Source organism: Pundamilia nyererei, unplaced genomic scaffold, assembly GCF_000239375.1.
Source record: "Pundamilia nyererei isolate P.nyererei 1_Seehausen unplaced genomic scaffold, PunNye1.0 scaffold00115, whole genome shotgun sequence".
Lineage (NCBI taxonomy): Eukaryota > Metazoa > Chordata > Actinopteri > Cichliformes > Cichlidae > Pundamilia > Pundamilia nyererei.
The window spans coordinates 322,921-341,978 of NW_005187516.1; the positions used below are offsets into that span (position 1 = coordinate 322,921).

At 39.3% G+C, this 19,058-nt stretch overlaps 4 protein-coding genes across 5 annotated transcripts in view; 2 read left to right on the forward strand and 2 right to left on the reverse strand.

Annotated features, from left to right (window-relative positions):
- The window catches only part of LOC102202598 (UDP-N-acetylglucosamine/UDP-glucose/GDP-mannose transporter-like), a 4,047-nt gene extending 1,571 nt beyond the window's left edge, over nt 1-2,476 (forward strand). Inside the window, exons 7-12 of the mRNA XM_013913098.1 lie at nt 3-175; nt 275-342; nt 430-508; nt 592-674; nt 1,730-1,782; nt 1,960-2,476. Coding sequence (XP_013768552.1) covers nt 3-175; nt 275-342; nt 430-508; nt 592-674; nt 1,730-1,782; nt 1,960-1,970 — 467 coding nt within the window. The 3' untranslated portion in view covers nt 1,971-2,476. The remainder of the gene's footprint in view (nt 1-2; nt 176-274; nt 343-429; nt 509-591; nt 675-1,729; nt 1,783-1,959) is intronic.
- Nucleotides 2,477-2,789: 313 nt separating this feature from the next.
- mier1b (mesoderm induction early response 1b, transcriptional regulator) lies at nt 2,790-14,260 on the reverse strand. Of its 2 annotated transcripts, none has more exons than XM_005741892.2 (13): nt 14,188-14,260; nt 13,333-13,357; nt 11,736-11,884; nt 10,024-10,206; nt 9,046-9,175; nt 8,873-8,940; nt 8,462-8,534; nt 8,187-8,338; nt 7,996-8,077; nt 7,770-7,864; nt 7,343-7,389; nt 6,682-6,809; nt 2,790-4,136 (listed from the first exon to the last, which is right to left on the reverse strand). In XM_005741892.2, exons 1-13 carry the CDS (start codon nt 14,194-14,196, stop codon nt 3,841-3,843), a joined length of 1,437 nt encoding a protein of 478 aa, XP_005741949.1. In that variant the 5' UTR covers nt 14,197-14,260; the 3' UTR covers nt 2,790-3,840. The 2 variants fall into 2 exon arrangements, with proteins under 2 accessions (XP_005741949.1, XP_005741948.1); XM_005741891.2 differs by having other exon boundaries at nt 7,343-7,470.
- A 2,256-nt stretch (nt 14,261-16,516) lies between these two features.
- On the forward strand, nt 16,517-17,281 carry LOC102202892 (relaxin-3-like). The gene is made up of 2 exons (XM_005742013.1): nt 16,517-16,949; nt 17,006-17,281. Exons 1-2 carry the CDS (start codon nt 16,671-16,673, stop codon nt 17,156-17,158), a joined length of 432 nt encoding a protein of 143 aa, XP_005742070.1. The 5' UTR covers nt 16,517-16,670; the 3' UTR covers nt 17,159-17,281.
- A 43-nt stretch (nt 17,282-17,324) lies between these two features.
- Nucleotides 17,325-18,734, reverse strand: dynlt5 (dynein light chain Tctex-type family member 5). The gene is made up of 5 exons (XM_005741893.2): nt 18,649-18,734; nt 18,366-18,514; nt 18,094-18,185; nt 17,658-17,782; nt 17,325-17,582 (listed from the first exon to the last, which is right to left on the reverse strand). The coding sequence occupies exons 2-5, from the start codon at nt 18,458-18,460 to the stop codon at nt 17,379-17,381; spliced, it is 516 nt and encodes a 171-aa protein (XP_005741950.1). The 5' UTR covers nt 18,461-18,514; nt 18,649-18,734; the 3' UTR covers nt 17,325-17,378.
- Between the last annotated feature and the right edge of the window lie 324 nt (nt 18,735-19,058).

A 19,058-nucleotide genomic window follows, 5' to 3' on the forward strand; every position in this document is an offset into this window, starting at 1 on the left:
AGCAGAGCAGCAGGTCACACAGTATATACACTGGCTGTTTGTCATGAAGACTTTAAAGGGTCATCTTCTCCCATCCACACAGGAGCTGGGCAAATATGGTCTTCTTTATTACAATGCTTTGATAATGATTTTCCCCACTCTGGCGTACGCTTACTACTCAGGGGACTTGCAAATGGTAAGTTTTCAAACACTGATTGGTTTGTAAGACTTAAGAGTCAGAGAGCTCAGATAATCAGTGCTGTGTGTGTGTGTGTGCGTGGGTGTTCGGGTACAGGGGCTGGAGTATAATGGTTGGTCTGATCGCATGTTTGCTGTGCAGTTTGTGCTCTCCTGTGTCATGGGGTAAAGTAGACGCCTAATCGTCATTGTTTATTCCATGATTGCCCACTTTGGTCTTTTCATCTAACTCTGCTTCGCTTAATTCCACAGATTTATTTTGATGTACTCCATCATGCTGTGCACACAGTACAACTCCGCACTCACCACCTCCATCATTGGCTGTATTAAGGTGAGTCATCTCAGGCTGGCTCACGCTCACAGTTTGATGTGTAGTGCGTACATGTGCAGTGACTTTCCCTGCGACATCCACAGAATATCCTCGTGACATACATTGGAATGGTGTTTGGAGGGGACTACATATTCACCTGGACTAACTTTATAGGTCTGAACATCAGGTAAGACAGATTCAACAGCTGAACTGTTGAGCTGATTTAGGACCAGTGCAGTTCAAAGATGATCGAGATATTTTTGTTCTGGGGCTTCCTTGTGTGTCCAGACATAAGTGGAAAGCGTATGAGAGGAGATTGGCAGTAAACTTCACTGAACACCAGATAGGGCATTGATTCATTCAGATGCAGCAAAGAGAGGAGCTGAAGAGGGTTGCAAAGTGGCTTGCAGAAGCATAGCAGACATGGGTGGAGGAAGGAGCTCAGACTTCATTCTCAAAGGCTAAGAGGGCTAGAGATTGGATGGCAAACCCCTAAAAACTGTGTCCCGGTGTAGTCCAGCTAGCTGGCAATTCGTTTCTGAAGACTGCTGGCTGTTGCCAATGAAATCAGTTGCAAAGAGGGTGCTGCACCAAACACCTCCTTGTGATTGCTTTGATAGCCAGTAGATCGCCAGTAGTTTGGAATAGTTTGTCAACTTGTCAGCAGACACTTTCCAACTAACTGCCAAGTGTTAGTGAAACTTGAGAAAATGATGACACAAATCAAAAACAGATACAGATTTGCCCAAAAAGTACAAGTTGTAGCTTACCACCACAATCAAAAAGCACAAGTTTGACTTCGAAGGTGAATGCTTTTTGGTGTCATGATGTGGGGCGGGTGCACCGTGAAACCAGTTATATTTATATAAATAAAATCAACTGAATAAACGATTTGTCACCACAGATAATCCTGTTAGAAACTGTCCTAATTTCATATCCTAATTTTTAACAACATGTTATGACCAATATTTATAAAACAGACTTTATTTTTTCCCCACTTTAGTATGACCCAGCGACTGAGCCATAAACTCATCAGGAAAGTGTTTATTAGAGTGGTCAAGGAAGAAAGCTGTTAGGTGGCGTTCAGATAGAATACAGGTTTAAGCCACTTCCACCTTTACTTCATTTTTCCAAACTGGAAGCTCTGCCCATGTTTTAGAATGTCTGTGATAGGAAAAAGTCCAATACTCGATTAAAAAAAATAAATACAGGAGCACATTTTCTCATCTTTGTTTCCCACAGCATTGCTGGGAGCTTGGTGTACTCCTATATCACCTTCACACAGGAGCAATCAAGTAAGAACAGTTAAAATGAGTCAAAGCCACACAAGGTTTCACCTTATCGATGTTTGGAATTTAACAATATAGTTTTTACACTGTGAAAAACTACATTGTTTTTCACTGTACGAGTTCAGAGGATCCTACACAAAGTGGACGAGTCTCTGAAGTTAACTGCTTTTTAAATTTTAACAGAAAAGGCATAAACCAAAGAGTGAAACCCCGCCTGGGACGGAAGAACTTCAGCAAAATTTTCGTTTGTCGTCTTCTATGTGGAAATGTTTTTGAGTGGTGGCAAACACAGAAGACTCGTGGATGTAGTGAAAGAGGACACAGAGAAGGTTGTTCAGCCATGAGAGAGGACAATCTGCTGTGGTGATCCCTGAAAGGAGCAACCAAAAGACTATATGAACTTAATTTTTATAATTGTTCATTTTCATTCATTTCCAAATTAAATATCTATTTTCCAGTTCTGTTTCAATACATAACTCGGAATTAACTGTACATCATAAATAATTTTCCAATGAAGCTGTTGTTATTCTGTTATTGACTCTATTTAGCACAGTAATTCAATGAAATGTCAGTATTATTCAAGTCATAGCCAGCCTTGGAATACACTTTATTTTTATTCACGCCATCATTTACATAGAAATAAAAGACAATATTGTCCAAACAAAAAAACCCATTAACATTATTTGAGACAAACTCCTCTTATCTTCTGAATGCACGTTCAATGATGGAATATAAAATAAAACATTTAATCGTTACGCTGAACAGCTACTGTACCAAAACATTATTAGGTTCTTTCACCTAATAATGACACCTTCACATCAGCCAGGTCACTTTTACTCCTGGAAATCTGCTGTGTGGAAGCCAATTACTGAGGAATGACAGAAACTAAGCTCTGGTTTTAAAAAGAATCTGCATATTCAAAGCTGCACACAAGAAGGAGCTTTTTTTGCAACGAACTCTCTGAATCAACATCACACAGAAAAGGGAAGCACTGCCAAACAGAAGGAAAGAGGAATGGCTAATTAGTTTTTTATTATTATAACCGTTTTGGAGAAACAAAAGTAGGAAGTTTTCCAACAAAAAGCACAGCCTACAACGAAGACCAGAAAATACAGACAAACAGTTATAAAACCGCTCGAGGTAAGAAATCTATACAAACTTTACATGAAAAATCACATTCTGACTAGTAAAAACAAAGTGTTGAGCAATGCACCGACTATGAAAATTCAAAAATACAGAGATCTTCTACATGGTGACTTATAATACAGGACATCACTGATGTCAGCTGCTTTACACAAACAAACCTGCAGGAGGAGTCACCCTCTGGTTTATTTATCTGAAACAAACAGCCAGAGAAAGAAGTGAAGGAGTGAACATGGACTTCTGCTGGGTTCTGACGCCACATCTCATTGATAGAGATGGGAAACATACAATCAAAGTGCAACTAAAGTGAGAACTAGCTACAGCACCAGCCTATTCCTCTTGTTTTTACTAAGCATCTTTATTCTAGCGTAAGCATGTAATCACTTAGACATGTCCTGTTTCATCAAATCCTTATAACAGCAAGCAAATGGCTTCAATGGCAATCACCCATCATTAGACTAGGATTTATTTACTTTTGTTAAAAAATATAAATATCTTGTGTAAAAAAATATCGAAGGTGATTTATTATCTTTAAGAACAAATAGAAAAAGGGAATTCTTGGCAAAATTTTGTCAGGCTCCAAAAAGGGAGGCTGGGGATGTTTTGATGGACGTTATCTAGCTATGATACTTTGGGATGAGCTTGGGGGGGTTGATGGGATGGAAGGACGTCGGGTGGGGGGGTAACTGCCACCCCTCCTGGAGGACCTCGGTTGGCTGTTCTTCAAGATGTGATTTTCAGTGACCTTTGACCTCAAAGCCAGTCTGTCTTTCTCTGTCAGGAGATGCTATGCTCATGGGTCAGTAGGGTTCATTTTCCTCATCCTCTGCCCCACTAAATCTACCCATCACTGGAGAAGTACAAACATTTTTCACCCCCAAGTCAGTGTCTGTTAGTCAACGCTGCTCAGCTGTGAAGCCATCAATTCTCCTGCGTTCTGGATGGTTCCACTTCGCTTTGGCACACGGGCTCTGCCTCCGTCCTGCACCTCTTGGCCGGCCTGTCGGGTGCTGTGTCCCTGTGGTCTAGCAGAGGCTCCAGGGAGCCATTTCTGTCGAGGGTGGGTGCAGTGGGCTGGCTGCAGCCGTTGGAGTTGCTGTCTGAAGGTGGAGGCGGAGCTTCTGGAGGATGGGACGGACCGTTGGACTGAACGCCCTCAGATTTGACTTGGTTTGCTGGTGGCAACTGAGCACCATCCACCGTGTGGCTTGCAACACCTAACGAAGAAAGATGAAACACGGGGTTAGACATATTTAACAAGTTTAAGAAAAAAAAAAGCCATTCAGGTGTTGTCGGATGTTTTCGATCAGGTTCCTGAGATTCCACCATTTACAGGAAGTGCAACCTTCATGCAGAGTATTTACAGACGTGATCATGGCACATTACTTGTCAGCCATTTTGGACATGTAATAATCCTGAAACACAGTGAAAAACCTACTAAACATTATGTAGATGCGATAAACCATGGCATCTATGAGTAAACAAACAAGTGTATATACTCAGAGGAACGTCTTGATGAATTCTCAATCATCCAGGTAGGTAAATCTGGATGTAGCGTTTTCAGTGGGAGACTGCCACTGGAAAAGCTCCAGTTTGCTGCCATTCACAGGTGTTTCTGACACTTTTTTGAAGTGGATCTCACACTTAGCAAATAAACTCTTGTGATGTGAGAAGGTAATCAAGCTGTTTATAAGTACTTAAAGAGTTTTAGGCCGGTGAAGTCTAATATTAGCTGAATGTTATGTTGCTATTTAGCCATCTCTTGTCAGCTGTCCGGAGACGGGAGGGTTATGTGGCTGATCTGCTGACGATAACTAATTCATGTAGGATTACTTCTTTTAGAACTCTAACTTCAGTTTAGGAGGAAGAGAATGAGATGGAGACGGTGAGGCGAGAGTGGAAGTGGAGGAGACAGATGAAGGAGATAGAAAGAAACTAGCAAAAACTGAAATTACAAATCTAAAAATTTTAAATGGTCATATTGTTTGAAATGACTGGTGATTTTAAAATTCAAGTAGCTTATAATTGTTTTACTGTCATACTATTTATCTGATGTCTGTATCCGTTAACTGTTTTGTTTTTTCATGGTCTCTATCTGAAACAACAGGAAAGTGATTTAAAAAACATTCTTTCTGTCCTGATGATTGCTGCACCCAACCATGCAGCAGAATAGAGGTGTGAGGGGGACAAAAGTGGTCTATGTAAACTACATATGAACAGTGTTGGGCAAGTTACTTTGAAAAAGTAATTAATTATAGTTACTTCTTCAAAAAAGTAACTGAGTTAGTAACTGAGTTACAACATTCTAAAAGCAATTAAGTACTTGCAAAGTAACTACTGCGCTACTTTAAAAAAAAACAAAAAAAAAAACGTTTAACCCTCTGGGGTCCAGGGTATAATTGGCCATTTTTAACTACTTTTGATTTTCCCTCCACATTTTACCTTTAAAAACGATTTACTTTGCCTTGTTTGGTATCATTCTTTTCAGCACAAAAAACATAAAATCAGAGTAGAAAAAGTTCACTGTAACAACCACAAACATGTTTAATGAATCATATTTCATAACTTTAAATGCAAATATAAATTGTCAATTTTAAAATCCTACGCACAAGTTTTGCAAAAAACAAAGTTATTTGCATCCATTTACCTTTTATCGTCCTTTTTTAAATAACCATTTCAAACTATTTACAGAACAATCAGCAGTTCTGCATTCAATAAGATGCCACACAAATTACCATTTGTGCCACTCCAAACAATAATTTCTGTCCACTATAAAGGAGAACATCACAGCCTGATACCTGCAGGTCTGACAGCAGCAGGTGTATCACTCCTTTTTCTACCTGGAGACAGCAGTCGCCTCATTGTTCTGACACACAACACAAAACTATCCACAACACTACACACTAACTACACAAGACAACACATTAACTACACACCCAAAACACGCTAAACGTCACAAATCTCTCACATCTCAAAACTCGCTCTCTCTCTTTTTCTCTCGCCGTCACTCCTAAAACTTCCCGTTTTGTTTTGTTTTTTAAATTTTTTGCTCATAAGCGGAGCGTGCTCGCTGCGCTGTCCTTAGACAGTAAACGTGACGAAACTATTGAGGAAAAAACGCCGCATATATATTGTTTATCATGACTCTGGTTTTACGTGGCCTATTAACACCATTATAAACTGGTATATATATCACCTTGTTGCTTTGTCTTTAAGTGGTCATGTGATTGGCTTACCACGACTCCTTTATTCTTCCTCAATCAAACAGCAGCACTCATGCCATTGTTTTGCCCCCTCAGCTCCAGGTGTTGTGCTAGACAGTGATCGTGGTTACCGTCCGCGGGAGCGCGCAGCTGCTTAAAGCTGTAGCATCCAGATTACTTACATAGTCAGCTACTTGCGTGCAACTGATAGAAGATGCGGTAAGCTGAACACAGCTTCAACCGTCTGTTTGTTGAAAAAATAGTAATGGACCGCATTTTCTTGTTAGTAACTGTAACACGTTGTAACGATAGGAATAGTAATTAGTTAGATTACTCGTTACTGAAAAAGTAACGCCGTTAGTCTCCGTTATTCCCATCACTGCATATGAATGACTGTATTGAATATTTAAGTGATGATTAGAGTAACTTTGAGTCAGTTTTCAAGCACAGGATCATAGTTTGTCTTAAATTCTTGTCTCTTACCCAAAACTCTCATTAAATGAAAGGCTGGTTATATTTTAGGATAAACGTGGTGCACTCATCATGTGTATCAGCTCACCATTCTGACTGCTGCTGTCTTCTCTCTCCGAGTGGCTGGCGCTGCTGTTGGAGGTGGTGGGAGGAGGCGATGCTGCCCTGCTGGATGTCGCACTCTCCGTCTCATCCAGTAATCTGTCCATATAGTCACTGATGACAGAAAGCAATGCACACAGTCTGTTACACAACCTAAACTGTTCATATGGTTTAGCAGTCTGTGTGGTCAGGTGTCCCTCCCCAGTCTGACAGTGACTGTGGGTGGTTTCTACGACATTAAATCTATAGCTTCACTTATGCGATGGCTTCTATAAACCGGGTTTGATTCTTTCTGCCAGTCCACTGAACTAACCGTAAAGAAGAGACAACTCCGAGAGATGTTCAAGCCAGAAAATGAGAACAACTGATGACCACTAAGGAACAGAAGGAAGCAGCAGACAAGACACAACAGAAGATCAACAACCAGTTTCAGGTACGCTGCCTCAGCAGACTATTTTATAATAATGTGGCCATCACTGGTGACAAAGGGAATTTAACCAAGCACTTGCAAAGCTCTTAATACTTAAAAAAGAAGATTTTTACATAAGCAACCTCACAGTCGGTGGAGGTTGCACATTCTTCCATTACTAATTTTCTATGAGCAATGTTCTTCAAAATTGCATACACTTTTTTAAAAGTTAACTTACGTGACACCGGGGTGAAGGTTGTATTTCCTTTTCCCAAGTCTGGTTTGCTGTGCAAAGAAATCATAACGCTCAGACTTCTTCCACATGTAATAAAAGGCCACACATTCTCCTACAGACCTAGTTCTCACCTGAAAGATTTAATTCAGCAGACATGAAATGACCATTATTACCATCACCTGAAGACACAGTTTCAGGACAGATTCAAGTAAGAGACAAATCAAATAAGAGCTTAGCAACTGGACAAAAGTCAAATGATTTGCAGACATTTTAAAATCTTAACAAATCAATTTTACTGGTCTCAAAAAGCAAAAAGGTTCAAATGAAGCAGATTCCAACCCTAAGTATCCAGAAAACACCTGACAGTAAACATCTCATGTTAGCGCCATGTTAGAAGCAGAAATCTCTAACTAATGTGTTTTTCTCTCACCTTGTTGGCCTGTATTAAATGAAAGTCTTTCCCATAAGCTTTCAGTCCTTGTTCAAAATTTCTACATTCTTCTTCAGTCCAGACAGAGAGCTCCTCTGTTACAGAGAGTCATAAGTGTTAATGTTTCATTTGAATTCAACTGTTTTTTAAAAGAAAATTCAAAATGCAGAGGGCTACATAGACAAGAACAAAATGTGAAGAACATCTGTGAGCATAGGTTGCTTACCTCTGGCTGCTTTTACATTAAATCTAAGTCTTCTTAAAGCTTCCTCTGTGTCAAAGTCACATTTCACCAGTTCATACAATGCCTACCAGCAGGATACAGACAAGCAGGTTTAGATTAGACGACAGTTATACATAACAGCACGTGATCTGCTTTGTGTGATTTGATTCAAGCTACAGAAGAGCTGCTGTCACCTGTTCATTATCTTTGATATGGGATCCCTCTGGGATTGCATCCACTCCTTTCTCCTCTCCCGTCCGCCTGGAAGCCTCTGTCAAGAACTCCACAACTTTGCCTTCAGGAAGACACTCGGGGTTCCACAACAGCTGGTCATCGTTTTCGTAAACTGAAAGTACAGGTTCAAATGAAACGAAGGGCAAGACATCAACATTTTTAAGCCTCCTCAGTTTATCTGGATCCAGGAAGGCTGAGAAAGGTTATGGTGTAAATACACAAAAACCCAACTTACCTTTCTCATTGTCTTTGTATTTGCACAGACCCACAGGAGTTTCTGCCTGATACATGGAACCCACCATAATCTCCTATTGGGAAAAACATCATTCACACTGAGTGTAGCCCCATGATTATTTCAGAAGTGTACTAAGAGCACAGAAAAAGATCTGGATTTCTTTTATGGCAAATATTTGTATTTATTTTATTAAATGTTTACACATACATATAAAATTTATCAATTCACATAGCCTAAATCGCTGTTTTTTTACAGTTAAAATAGATACATAAATAACATATAGTATTCAGTATTAAGTTAACAACAAACTCATAATTCTGCAGTGGTGACATTGTAAGTCAGCAGCTCATCACAGAGACGGCCAAATGAATTCAGCTTCATCTGATGGTGCACATGTCTTTTTTGCTTTACCTTTTTCCAGTCTTCAGACGGAACATAATCTTCATCTTCATCTGACTCCTCCTCGGCATCATTATTGCCTGAGACATAATGTGATATTTACTTATCCAGCTGTTTACAAATATAAAACAACACAAGTAAAAAGAAGGAAGATAAGAAAAATGTATTAGCAGTACAACACATACTTTCAAAGTACTTGAGTTTCTGAGGGCGAATAAGTTCTGCTGTGCCGAGTGACCTGACTGAGCGCGTGCGACCCTCTGAGGCTGCCTGGGTCTCACCTGCCTGTTCCAATGAGTTCTTCACATCCTCACTCTGAAAAACAAACAAACAAAGCAAATCACAAAAAGTTAGAAAAGTTTAAACAATTTCAAAAATCATCTGCCACTCTTGACAAAAATCCAGCATGCATGTGTAGCTCTGTGTGGGTGCTTCTTTCTCTAACAGAACTCAAAGCCCCCGCATGTTTGTGTGATTTTATAACCACAACTTTACCTGACAATATCACGTAAGTGAAAGATAATGGCTGATTTGCATGAATGTCTCATTATATTGTTTTTATCCCTTCTTTTACACAGACCACACCCTTAGTCCTCACTTACTCAATAGTACAGAGAAACAGAGTGGCAACAACGCCCCCATCACAAAGCAATACTGCCCACCAGAGTTGGGCGATTTGCTTCACAGTAGATTCTATTGGCCTCGAAGACTGATGGCTATGCTGCCTGGTGGCAAAGGAGCCTTCCATTATAGTAGTGCTAGCCACACTCTGTGAGGTAAAAAAAATTTACCAGCAGCCCCCAGAGCCATTCCTCAGCCTCCAGCACCTATGGTATAAATCTGTACGTAAGTTTCAGAAAAGTTTACTTCTGATCTTGACCTTGAGGTCACCAGGATTCTAATTCAACTGAGATTTTTCGTAGATGCACTTATGGTATGAATTTAAAAATCTTATGTTGCCTCATTCTCATGTTATTCCCAAACTTAGGTGTCCACGCCGGCAGCTAAGATACTACGCAGGACTCTTGTGCCCCCAGGCCTCTGGTAGAGGACCCAAGCTTAAAGGATAGACCTTTAACATTCTGTTCAGAGGAAAGACTCACAAGATGTACATACAGTTGTAGGCACAGAGGGGAATGACACACAAGCCCTCCAAAACATACCTCATTTCTTTTCAGCTCGCCCGTGCTTCTGCTGCTTTCATCATTGTCAAGTTCCTCATCCTCTTCCTCATCATCCTCCTCTTCTTCTGGTTCTTCCTCTTCCTCCTCATCCTCATCTGCTGGTGATCTGCCGCCCCCATAACCATACAGACTCAGCAGCTCATCAATAGGCATCTCTCCCTCCTATTAAAAGCAGATTGGTTTACTGATGCTTGGGTGTTACATTTAAATACATTTAAAGTTTGATTTTTCTTTGAAAAAACTGAACAAAATAGACTTTAAAGGTTCAAACTGTTAGGTTCAAACCAATACAATGAAAATCATTGCTGCATGAACTTGTCTTAAAAAGTCTACATACTTACACAGTGAGACATAAACAGAAATTGAAGTTCAATTATACAGAATAAACATTTCAGCCCTGAGCGAGCTATGCTGTGAAAAACATGGAATAACAACAGTTACAATTTCTTCAACTAGAAATGAAAAATAATCAAATTATCGGGGACCTGTGCTGCATTTCCCACTACCCAGTTATTCATTATCTATTCTGTGTAGTCAGTCAATGCAGGTGAGGTTCCACAGACTGTGGCATCTACTGACCAAAATACAAAGTAGTGCAAAATGGAGCTTAGAGTGCAACTCTCCCTACAACCACTACCACACGGTTGTTGTTTAATTATTCCACCATGAATTAACTTAAATGGAAAGTGAAATTTTGTGGTCTGCTCCTATTTCCCATTGAGTCACACTGGTGGATGTTTGATTTGGCATATGGCAGATGCCCTTCTGGAAACAAGCTTCCCATTTATCCAGGCTTGGGACCAGGATTAGGTAGAAACCAACCCAATGCAAGATGTTATTTTAGGATTTAAAAAAAATCTAATATAGCAGCTGATTTTTTTTTCTTTCAGAAATACGAAACAGGTAGATTGCCCTAACACAAGTTATATGTATTTATTAGTCCTTAGAAGACAACACAGCTTAAAAATAAGATTGTTTTACTGTTAGAGGTGTGGATTACTCTTTATTGCTCTGCCTGACTCTGCTCATATGTTTTTATATTTATGGCATTCCAAACAGGTGCTGCCAACCAAGAAGTTGCATCTGATGGATAAACTATACAACATCAACAGTCAGAACACGGTTGAGGCATATTTGTTTTGTCGGCCATTAAAAATGCCAATATGTCTGAAAACGGCTAATACATAAAGATATAATTAGTCCGGCTTAAATACCAGAAGCACATTTACGTTACGATTCCCTGAGCCTGGATTTGTGTCTCCTCCCAGAAACAACCTAGGGATCTTTCATGTGTAAGGCAGCTGTGTTAACCACTACACCGTGGAGCCATTGAATAAGTTAGCAGAATTAAACAAAGTTAAACAAAAGTAAAAAAGTAACTGGAAAACATTATGTTTTAACACTAGTGTACCTTCAGCTAGCCAGCTGTTATCCATTCACTCAGTATGGTAGTATTTACAACTAAACCATTCAACTCTGTCTCTCTCTGTACTGCCTGCTGTAGAGCTACACTATTGTTCTGGCTGGGTCAATCCATTACCACCACCACCCCCAAAAAAATAGTGTTTTCAAACACTATTTGAAACTCAGGATTATTCCCTTACAGACTGTGAAAATAAACATTGAACTACACTAGTGTTTTATTTACCCCATGGGCCTGACCAAACCAAATATGATCTCCTGACACAAACCCGTGTAAGATCTTCAATCTCATTGGCATTGGTCTCATCTGATGCCTCCATCATTTCCTCCTCCTCCAGGGTGCGCTCATCGTCAAAGTCATGGACAAGCATTTCAGCTGATGGGTCAAAATCATGGTCATCGGAACCTGCTGAACCTCCTATGAAAGGAAGCATGAAAGAGGCAATGGAAATTTAGAAGGAAAATATGACAGAATTTAATCTTCATTTAAGGACAAATTGCAACAAATTGTAAAGCTCTAAAGAATCACTCAGTATTTTTATTTGCATATCTTCACATATACTGTATGAGTGTGGGCGGCTGAAATGTTACTTTATGGTTTAATTTGTTAAATATTATATTCTAAATTATATAAATGTTGAACTACTTACAAACTGAATACCCACATAGGATTACTTGAAGTACTGTGCACTAAACTAAGGACTTTTTACTTCAGTACTGCAGAGGACTGTAGTACGGACAGCACTAAATCAATCAGTGCCTAATTTTAGCCACTGCTCTGCTCTTTGCTACATCTGTAGTGCAAAATGCAAAGCTGGCCACAGTAACACATCTCATCTGAGAAAACACCCGGTCAAAGGCAAAATATATCTAAAAGCTGAAGACTATATTGTGCTTGATTCACCAAAGGAGCTTCAGCTAACATTAGCAGATCTGTCTTTAACATATAAGAAGCTGAACACATGGAGGATGATGATGAAGCCTTTTTCACAGTGCTGGCTGACAGTTTAACTTCAACTTCATGGGTTTTTTTAAAACTTTTTACACTGGCTGCACTGCAATTTCTTATCAGACAGAGAACCTTTATGAATCCTCTACACAAAATTACACTGCCATAGAAGTTTCAACACAATCATAACACCACATATCCCAACCAGCAAAATATTAACTCCTAAATAAATCAGTTGATAATATATAAATAAAACTGCCAGCTAACATGTTCAAATATGCAAACATATCAATAAAATCATTATTACTATTATGCATTAAACATTCTTATAGTAACTGTTATAAAAGGGCTCAGACTTGCACATTGATGCAATCAGCCTTTTACTGAAGGTGCTATTGTTGATAATCTCCACGGTGTGTGCGTGCAGAACTGAAACGACCACATTACATGAGATACCACATCAGAAATCTTATTTAGTATAACATTGTTATTTAATATCGTAATATACAAAAACTGTGACAGTGATGTCAAGATCACAGAAATTTTCAGATGATGAAGGCAGCTGGTGTGGTGAGTACAATGCTTAAAAAAATACTAATAATAGCAAAATGTACCGATTAAGAAGTACGGACTTATTTTTTAAATTAGTATTTTGTAATATTAATTTCTCATTTCAAAATAAGTACAGGAAAAAACAGTGTTGTCTTAAACATAGAGGGTACCTAAGCCTAAAAACTTGATACATTTATTTTCCGTTTCAAACTAATCATATTTTTTAAAACAAACAAACCACAGAACACGATTAATATCGATCAATGTCAAAATCAAAATGAATCCGTGTCTGATAGACAAAAGATTTCAAATCAGTGTCTTTCGACCAAACAACTACAGAAAGCCTCCAACTGCATGTAAATTACCTGGGCTCGAATTCCCGAGGGAGGGCTGAAAAACAGAAAAAGAGCAACAAATTAAAATATAATTTATTTATTTTTTAAATACTATTAAAAAAAAACTGCATCAGATGCAATACGTCATTAGATGGACGACAACAACAACATAAAAAAAGCTCACTGCTGATTAACTTGACATATTCTAGTTCCTTTGACAGAGGACTGTAAACGGGAGCTGGGGAAAAGCGCGCCCGACCCTGTCCTAAAGCTGACTGCAGTTCAACACAAACTGAAACAAAGAATACTGTCACCGGTTCCTGTGGGAACATTTATTTAGCAACTCGCTGATTGAAATGTCACAGGTACAGCGCCGTGTATATCACCGGCAATCACCCAAACTTAGCGCCAACAGCCAAGTGCTTACTAGGTAAATTTTCTCAGCTCGCTAACTTACAAGAGAAGTTCCAAGCTAGTTAATTCTCCTTTAGATATTTATGCTAACGCGTCCAAGTTAGGCTTGGTATCAAGAGGCAACAAATAACGATTAAAAATAACCCATAAAATATCTCCAAGCATAAAAATCCGCCACACGGCTGAATAAAAAATATCATACACAGTTAAGTATTTTCGAAGAAAACCGCGGAGTAACATCGCTAACGCTGCTGCTACCTCCAAACGGGGCTAGCGTCGCTAATGTTAGCTAAACCCGAAGTTTAATAAACATGCCTGAGTCGAGAAATGCTCATTATTTAGCAGCGAAAACATCCCACAGTTAATTTCGTACACTTAAACTACAACACACAAACAGTGTGAATATTCGACTGAAGTAACTATCCCGTAGTATAAATTTATTTTTTCCGAATATTTATTTCACTTTCTTACCTCCGCCATGTTCGCAATCCTACAGGGTCAAGTCGGGGGTCAGCGGTAGTTCCCGTATGTGGAGCCCCGCCCACCTACGTCTCCATAGAAAAACTGAGTGACCGCAAGCAGTGATGTAGTAATGTACTCCTATAACAGCAAGCTTAACACAAAAAAAAAATTAGTTTGATTGTAACGGAAATTTTTCATTGTGTTTTATTTAATTCGGAACATTTAAATTTATAAAGCCTTTTACTGTATTATATTCAGCTTTTATATTTAAAATTACTTTCAGCTTCTCACTTATTCATAAAGGCTTCCATAGGCATCAAATACCACTATACCATGGAGCCAGCTTTTAAATGTAAATTAAAAATATTATTTTCAAATGTTTTCTGTAATGTCTCCACTGTCACATGTTTCTTCTTCTGATAGTGGTTTTATGTTCTTATCAGGGAGAATACAGACACAGAGGCTAAAGGTGATGGCGATGTATGTGACAAAGAAGGTGTGCAGCCAGTGTCCTGGTGTGGAGGTTCTAACTGGTTTGGACCTAAGCTGTCCACCAGAGCTCAGATACAGATCTAAAGTTTTGCAGGAGATATTATCAAATTGTGGAAAAGCTTTTGGAATAAACTGAAAAAAATTATATGACCACCTTTATTCTTCAACACAGCATGAACTCTCTTAGGGAATGTAACTTATTGAAGTAGTCTTCAGGAATAGTTCTCCAGGCTTCTTGAGGAACATTCAAAGCTGTTCTTTGGATGTTGGTTGCCTTTTGTTCTGTTCTCTGTCAAGATGATCCCACACTGCTTCAGTAATGTTGAGGTCTGGGACCATGGGAGGCCAATCGATGACTGACTTACTGATAACTTTTGTACTGTGTTTTTTTTTTCTATTTAGGTATGCTTTTACTGAATTGGCAGTGAGTTTGGAATCAACATGAATCAAATGCTGTCCATATGCTCTTGCATGTTGGTACAAAATCAGATGGCACTTTTTTTTCATAATTACATCAATTTTGACACCAATGGTTGAATTTCAGCCCCAATTCATGACAGTGCCCCCACTCTGCTTTACAGATGGCTGTGACACTCACTGTTGCACCTGTCCCCTGACTTTCTCTGTATATACTGACATTAATTTGAACTGTAAAATTCAAATTTGAATTCATCACTCTATCAGACCTGTAGTCACTGATTTTCAGTCCAGTTATTGTGTGATCTGGCATACCTCAGCCCTTTCTCCTTGATTCCTTTCCTTAAGAATGGCTTCTTGGCAGCCACCCTTCCACTGAGACCATTTCAGATGAGGCTTCAGTGAACAGTAGGTGGATCAACTGTAGTGCCAGATATATCTCTAGGATCCTGTGTGAAGTCTTTGCTGGATTTTTTCCTATTTCTTAAGGACATGACTTTCAGATACTGTTCATTTGCTGGAGACACTTTTTCAGGCCGGATTCTTCTTTTGTCCTCCACTTGTCCAGTTTCCACAAAAACTTAAGGACACACAACACACTATGCAGAGATATGCAAAGTTTGCATTTAATAGTTCTTTAGTAAACACCTTGCTGGTGGAAAAATACAACTTTATGTCTGCCAAAGTATGTTATCTTTTTTATTTTCTGTTGATTCAGCTAAGGAAATAGGGACATTTTTTTGCAAAATGCTGCTAGTAACAAACTGCATATAGACACAGAACATATGTACCACTGGAATTCAGTCTTGTTATATTAATTTGCTAAATCAGATAATTATTACAAGGTGTATGTGAAATCTGTTTAACTTTTTCTTTTGTGGGTTCTTCTCTGAAGACACGAGAAATTACTATGCAAACAAGAAACCCACTTATATTTATAGAAAGAAATCCCCTGTATTTTAAAAAGAAATACCTGTGTCCGCCACAGTAATATTAAAATAACATTTGTGAATGTGTCACAGTTTACAGGAGTGCTGTATGTGTAAACTCCCCATAAAACCCTGAGAAACATAGCAGATGTTATGAATAACCTTAAATGTCATAAAGAACAAACGAATTTTACACTTTTTCCAACTGAACCAGGCTATAAAACATCGATTTATAACACCACCCCTCCACTGTTGACATATAAACACGGGCAAGCAATGACAACTCTAACCCAGAACATAGGTTCGATTTAACAAGTGTACCGGTAATAGCAACTGTCTTTCCGTGGAATCACTGATTTATGCCAGTGATAGCGGCCGTGTGTGCTTCTTCGTTGCTATGCAGAGAGCAATCACCTCTTTATCTCGTAGGGCGCATATCTCAAGAGATCCATTATGAAATACTTTGCTGAATCCACGGCAATAAAAACCCTGCAGTTCGTACATAAAAGAGCAATTCTTTCCCTTTAACATTTACCAAAATGCAGTCAATCAGCGATCTTTGCAGTGACTTAGATTCCCACACATATCCCAAATTGGCAGATTTACATCCGCTGTTAAAAGCACACGATGATCACCAATGATAATGCATAGATAATGCATTTACTCAGGAAACACCTGAGGAAGGCTGTGCGATATAAGACCCGATCGGGACGTGTCCTGAGAAACATCAACATGAGATCCCTACCGTTGGTCATCGTGCTGCTGTGCATGTTGTGTGCGGCGCAGGTTCAGACACAGGAGAGCGCCAACACACTGAAGCTGTGCGGTCGAGCTTTTCTAAGGGCAGTGGTGTTCAACTGCGGAGGATCCAGGTGGAGAAGATTTATGGGAGAAGAGGATACTTTCCCAGAAGGTCAGTATGGACTCACCTCTATTTTCCTTTTTAAATTCATCTAACCTAAATTAGAGACTTCTAGTAAACAAATATTTTTACCTCTTTGGCAGTCAACAGAGAGGCAAACCTCCTAAAGTGGATAGATGTGTCAGTAATGGAACGTCAATTGCGGGACCAAAACGCGGCCTTGATGAGAACGTGCTGCCAACAGGGTTGTCAAAAAAGCGACCTGTCCATGCTCTGCTAGAGCAGAGGAACATCTCAAGGAAGTTCTCAGTCTGTCACAGTTACTCCTAATTCGGCATAATCTCTGTTGTACAGAACACTGTAAGGATGACGTCATTTCTGAGTGCAAAAATGTAAAAAAAAATAATAAAATGTAAAAAAAAGCACACTGTGAGGTTTGGTTAAGATTTGTTTTAAATTTCTTTACAACTACTCAAAAACAGAGCACAGAAAGAGAGAATTCACTCAAAGTAAACAGCGTAAACACTCGCCACGCCAAACAGAGAACTGTTCTTGAAGAAGTGCGAGGCGAAAGTGTCATTAGACGTGTCCCAGAGACAGCGGCTGCTGATCTGCATGCATTGCCCGGTGAGCTGGCCGATGTGGACCAGGATGACAATTTTGTATCTGGGGATCATTAGTTCCTTCACGCGAGCTCTTATTACCTGGAAGAAGAGTCAGTCTGAATAATGGAGAAATTTAAACATGTTTAGAAAGAGTTGCATCTATTCTTCATTTACCTCGCACAATGTTTTGGTCATTTTTTGAGACCACTCTACTTCATATTTCTCCTCTTGGAGGTAACTGGTAAGGACGTCTTTAAGTATGTCTGTGGCAGCGTTGGCAGGGAAGCGTTTGTAAGGTCCTGTGGTGCGAAAAAAGCCAGAAAACATTTATTACTAACAAAAATCCCATTTTATATTTGTCTAGTAGTTTTGATGGTGGGGTAAAAACATGATGGATGCATGTGAACAGAAGAAAAATTCATATTTTTGTCCATCTCAATTTATATCCTACACAAAACAGTAGGCCACTCTTTACCACTGTGAGGCTGAATTTTTACTTTTCTGCTTAAAATGATCAAACAAAATATATTCAGTTTATTTGTCAGTTCTGTGATGCCCAGAACCTAAAACTCAGCCCCAGTTTTGTAGACAATTAAAAAGGCTAACTCACCCATCTGGTAGGTGTTCTCCATTGTTGGAGCAAGGCGAGCATTGTCATCATGGTGGCCCAGTTCATCAATGTATGACACAGTGCTTATAGAGCTGAAAGACATAATCATGCTGAAGAGAATACCAGGACCAATGCCATGTGGACTGACCAGCAGTTTCACAACCAAACATGCTGCACTGGGAATGCTGTTTTGAAAATCATTCATAACCTACCAGGAAGCTAAAAAGCTAAAAGATGGACACTGGCCCATATTATCTTAATAGTCTACTCACTCCTTAGTCCTGCCAGTTGTGTCTTTGCCTCTCCCGTTAGAAGGCACCTTGACTACCCTCTTCTCTTTCCTTTGCTGTTTTTCTTTATCGGACATCCCCACTTCTCCTTATTTTTGGGTTCTGAATGACCTGAATGTCGCACGTAGACCCTAACAAAGTACAAAAAAATACGCTCATAAATGTGTCATTTGCGTTCAGAGTCACTAGACCGAGTTTGAAAAGTAGAGTTTTTAATTACAAAATCGATTACAGATTATAAAATTAGAATACTGAGCCAAATTACCAGTTTACCAGCCTTGAACTAAGCCGAACCAGTCGTCTGGTATGGCTTGGTGTTGTTATGGAAACGGTCTATTAAGCTGTGGGAGGGGTTTCCGGTGAAGTGCTTGTTAAAGTCTCGCGAGGTGAACGACCGAGACAAGCTTGGAAACGAGAGGCTGAGTTAATTACATTTTACAGTAGATATAATTTTAAGGCTCACCTTACCTTACGTTAAAGGCAAAGTTGTGTACTCTTTTCATCTCCCATCTTCTTCCCTTTTTAACGTTGTGTTGTGGTAAACTATTTCCTGTAAAGCACTTTAGGCTCATGTCAGTAAAAAGTACCATTTCTGAATATTTCTTGCTTGATACCCCGCATTTTATTAAAGGAGGCCAATAATTATAATAACAGTTACAGAGGTGGCAACAATAT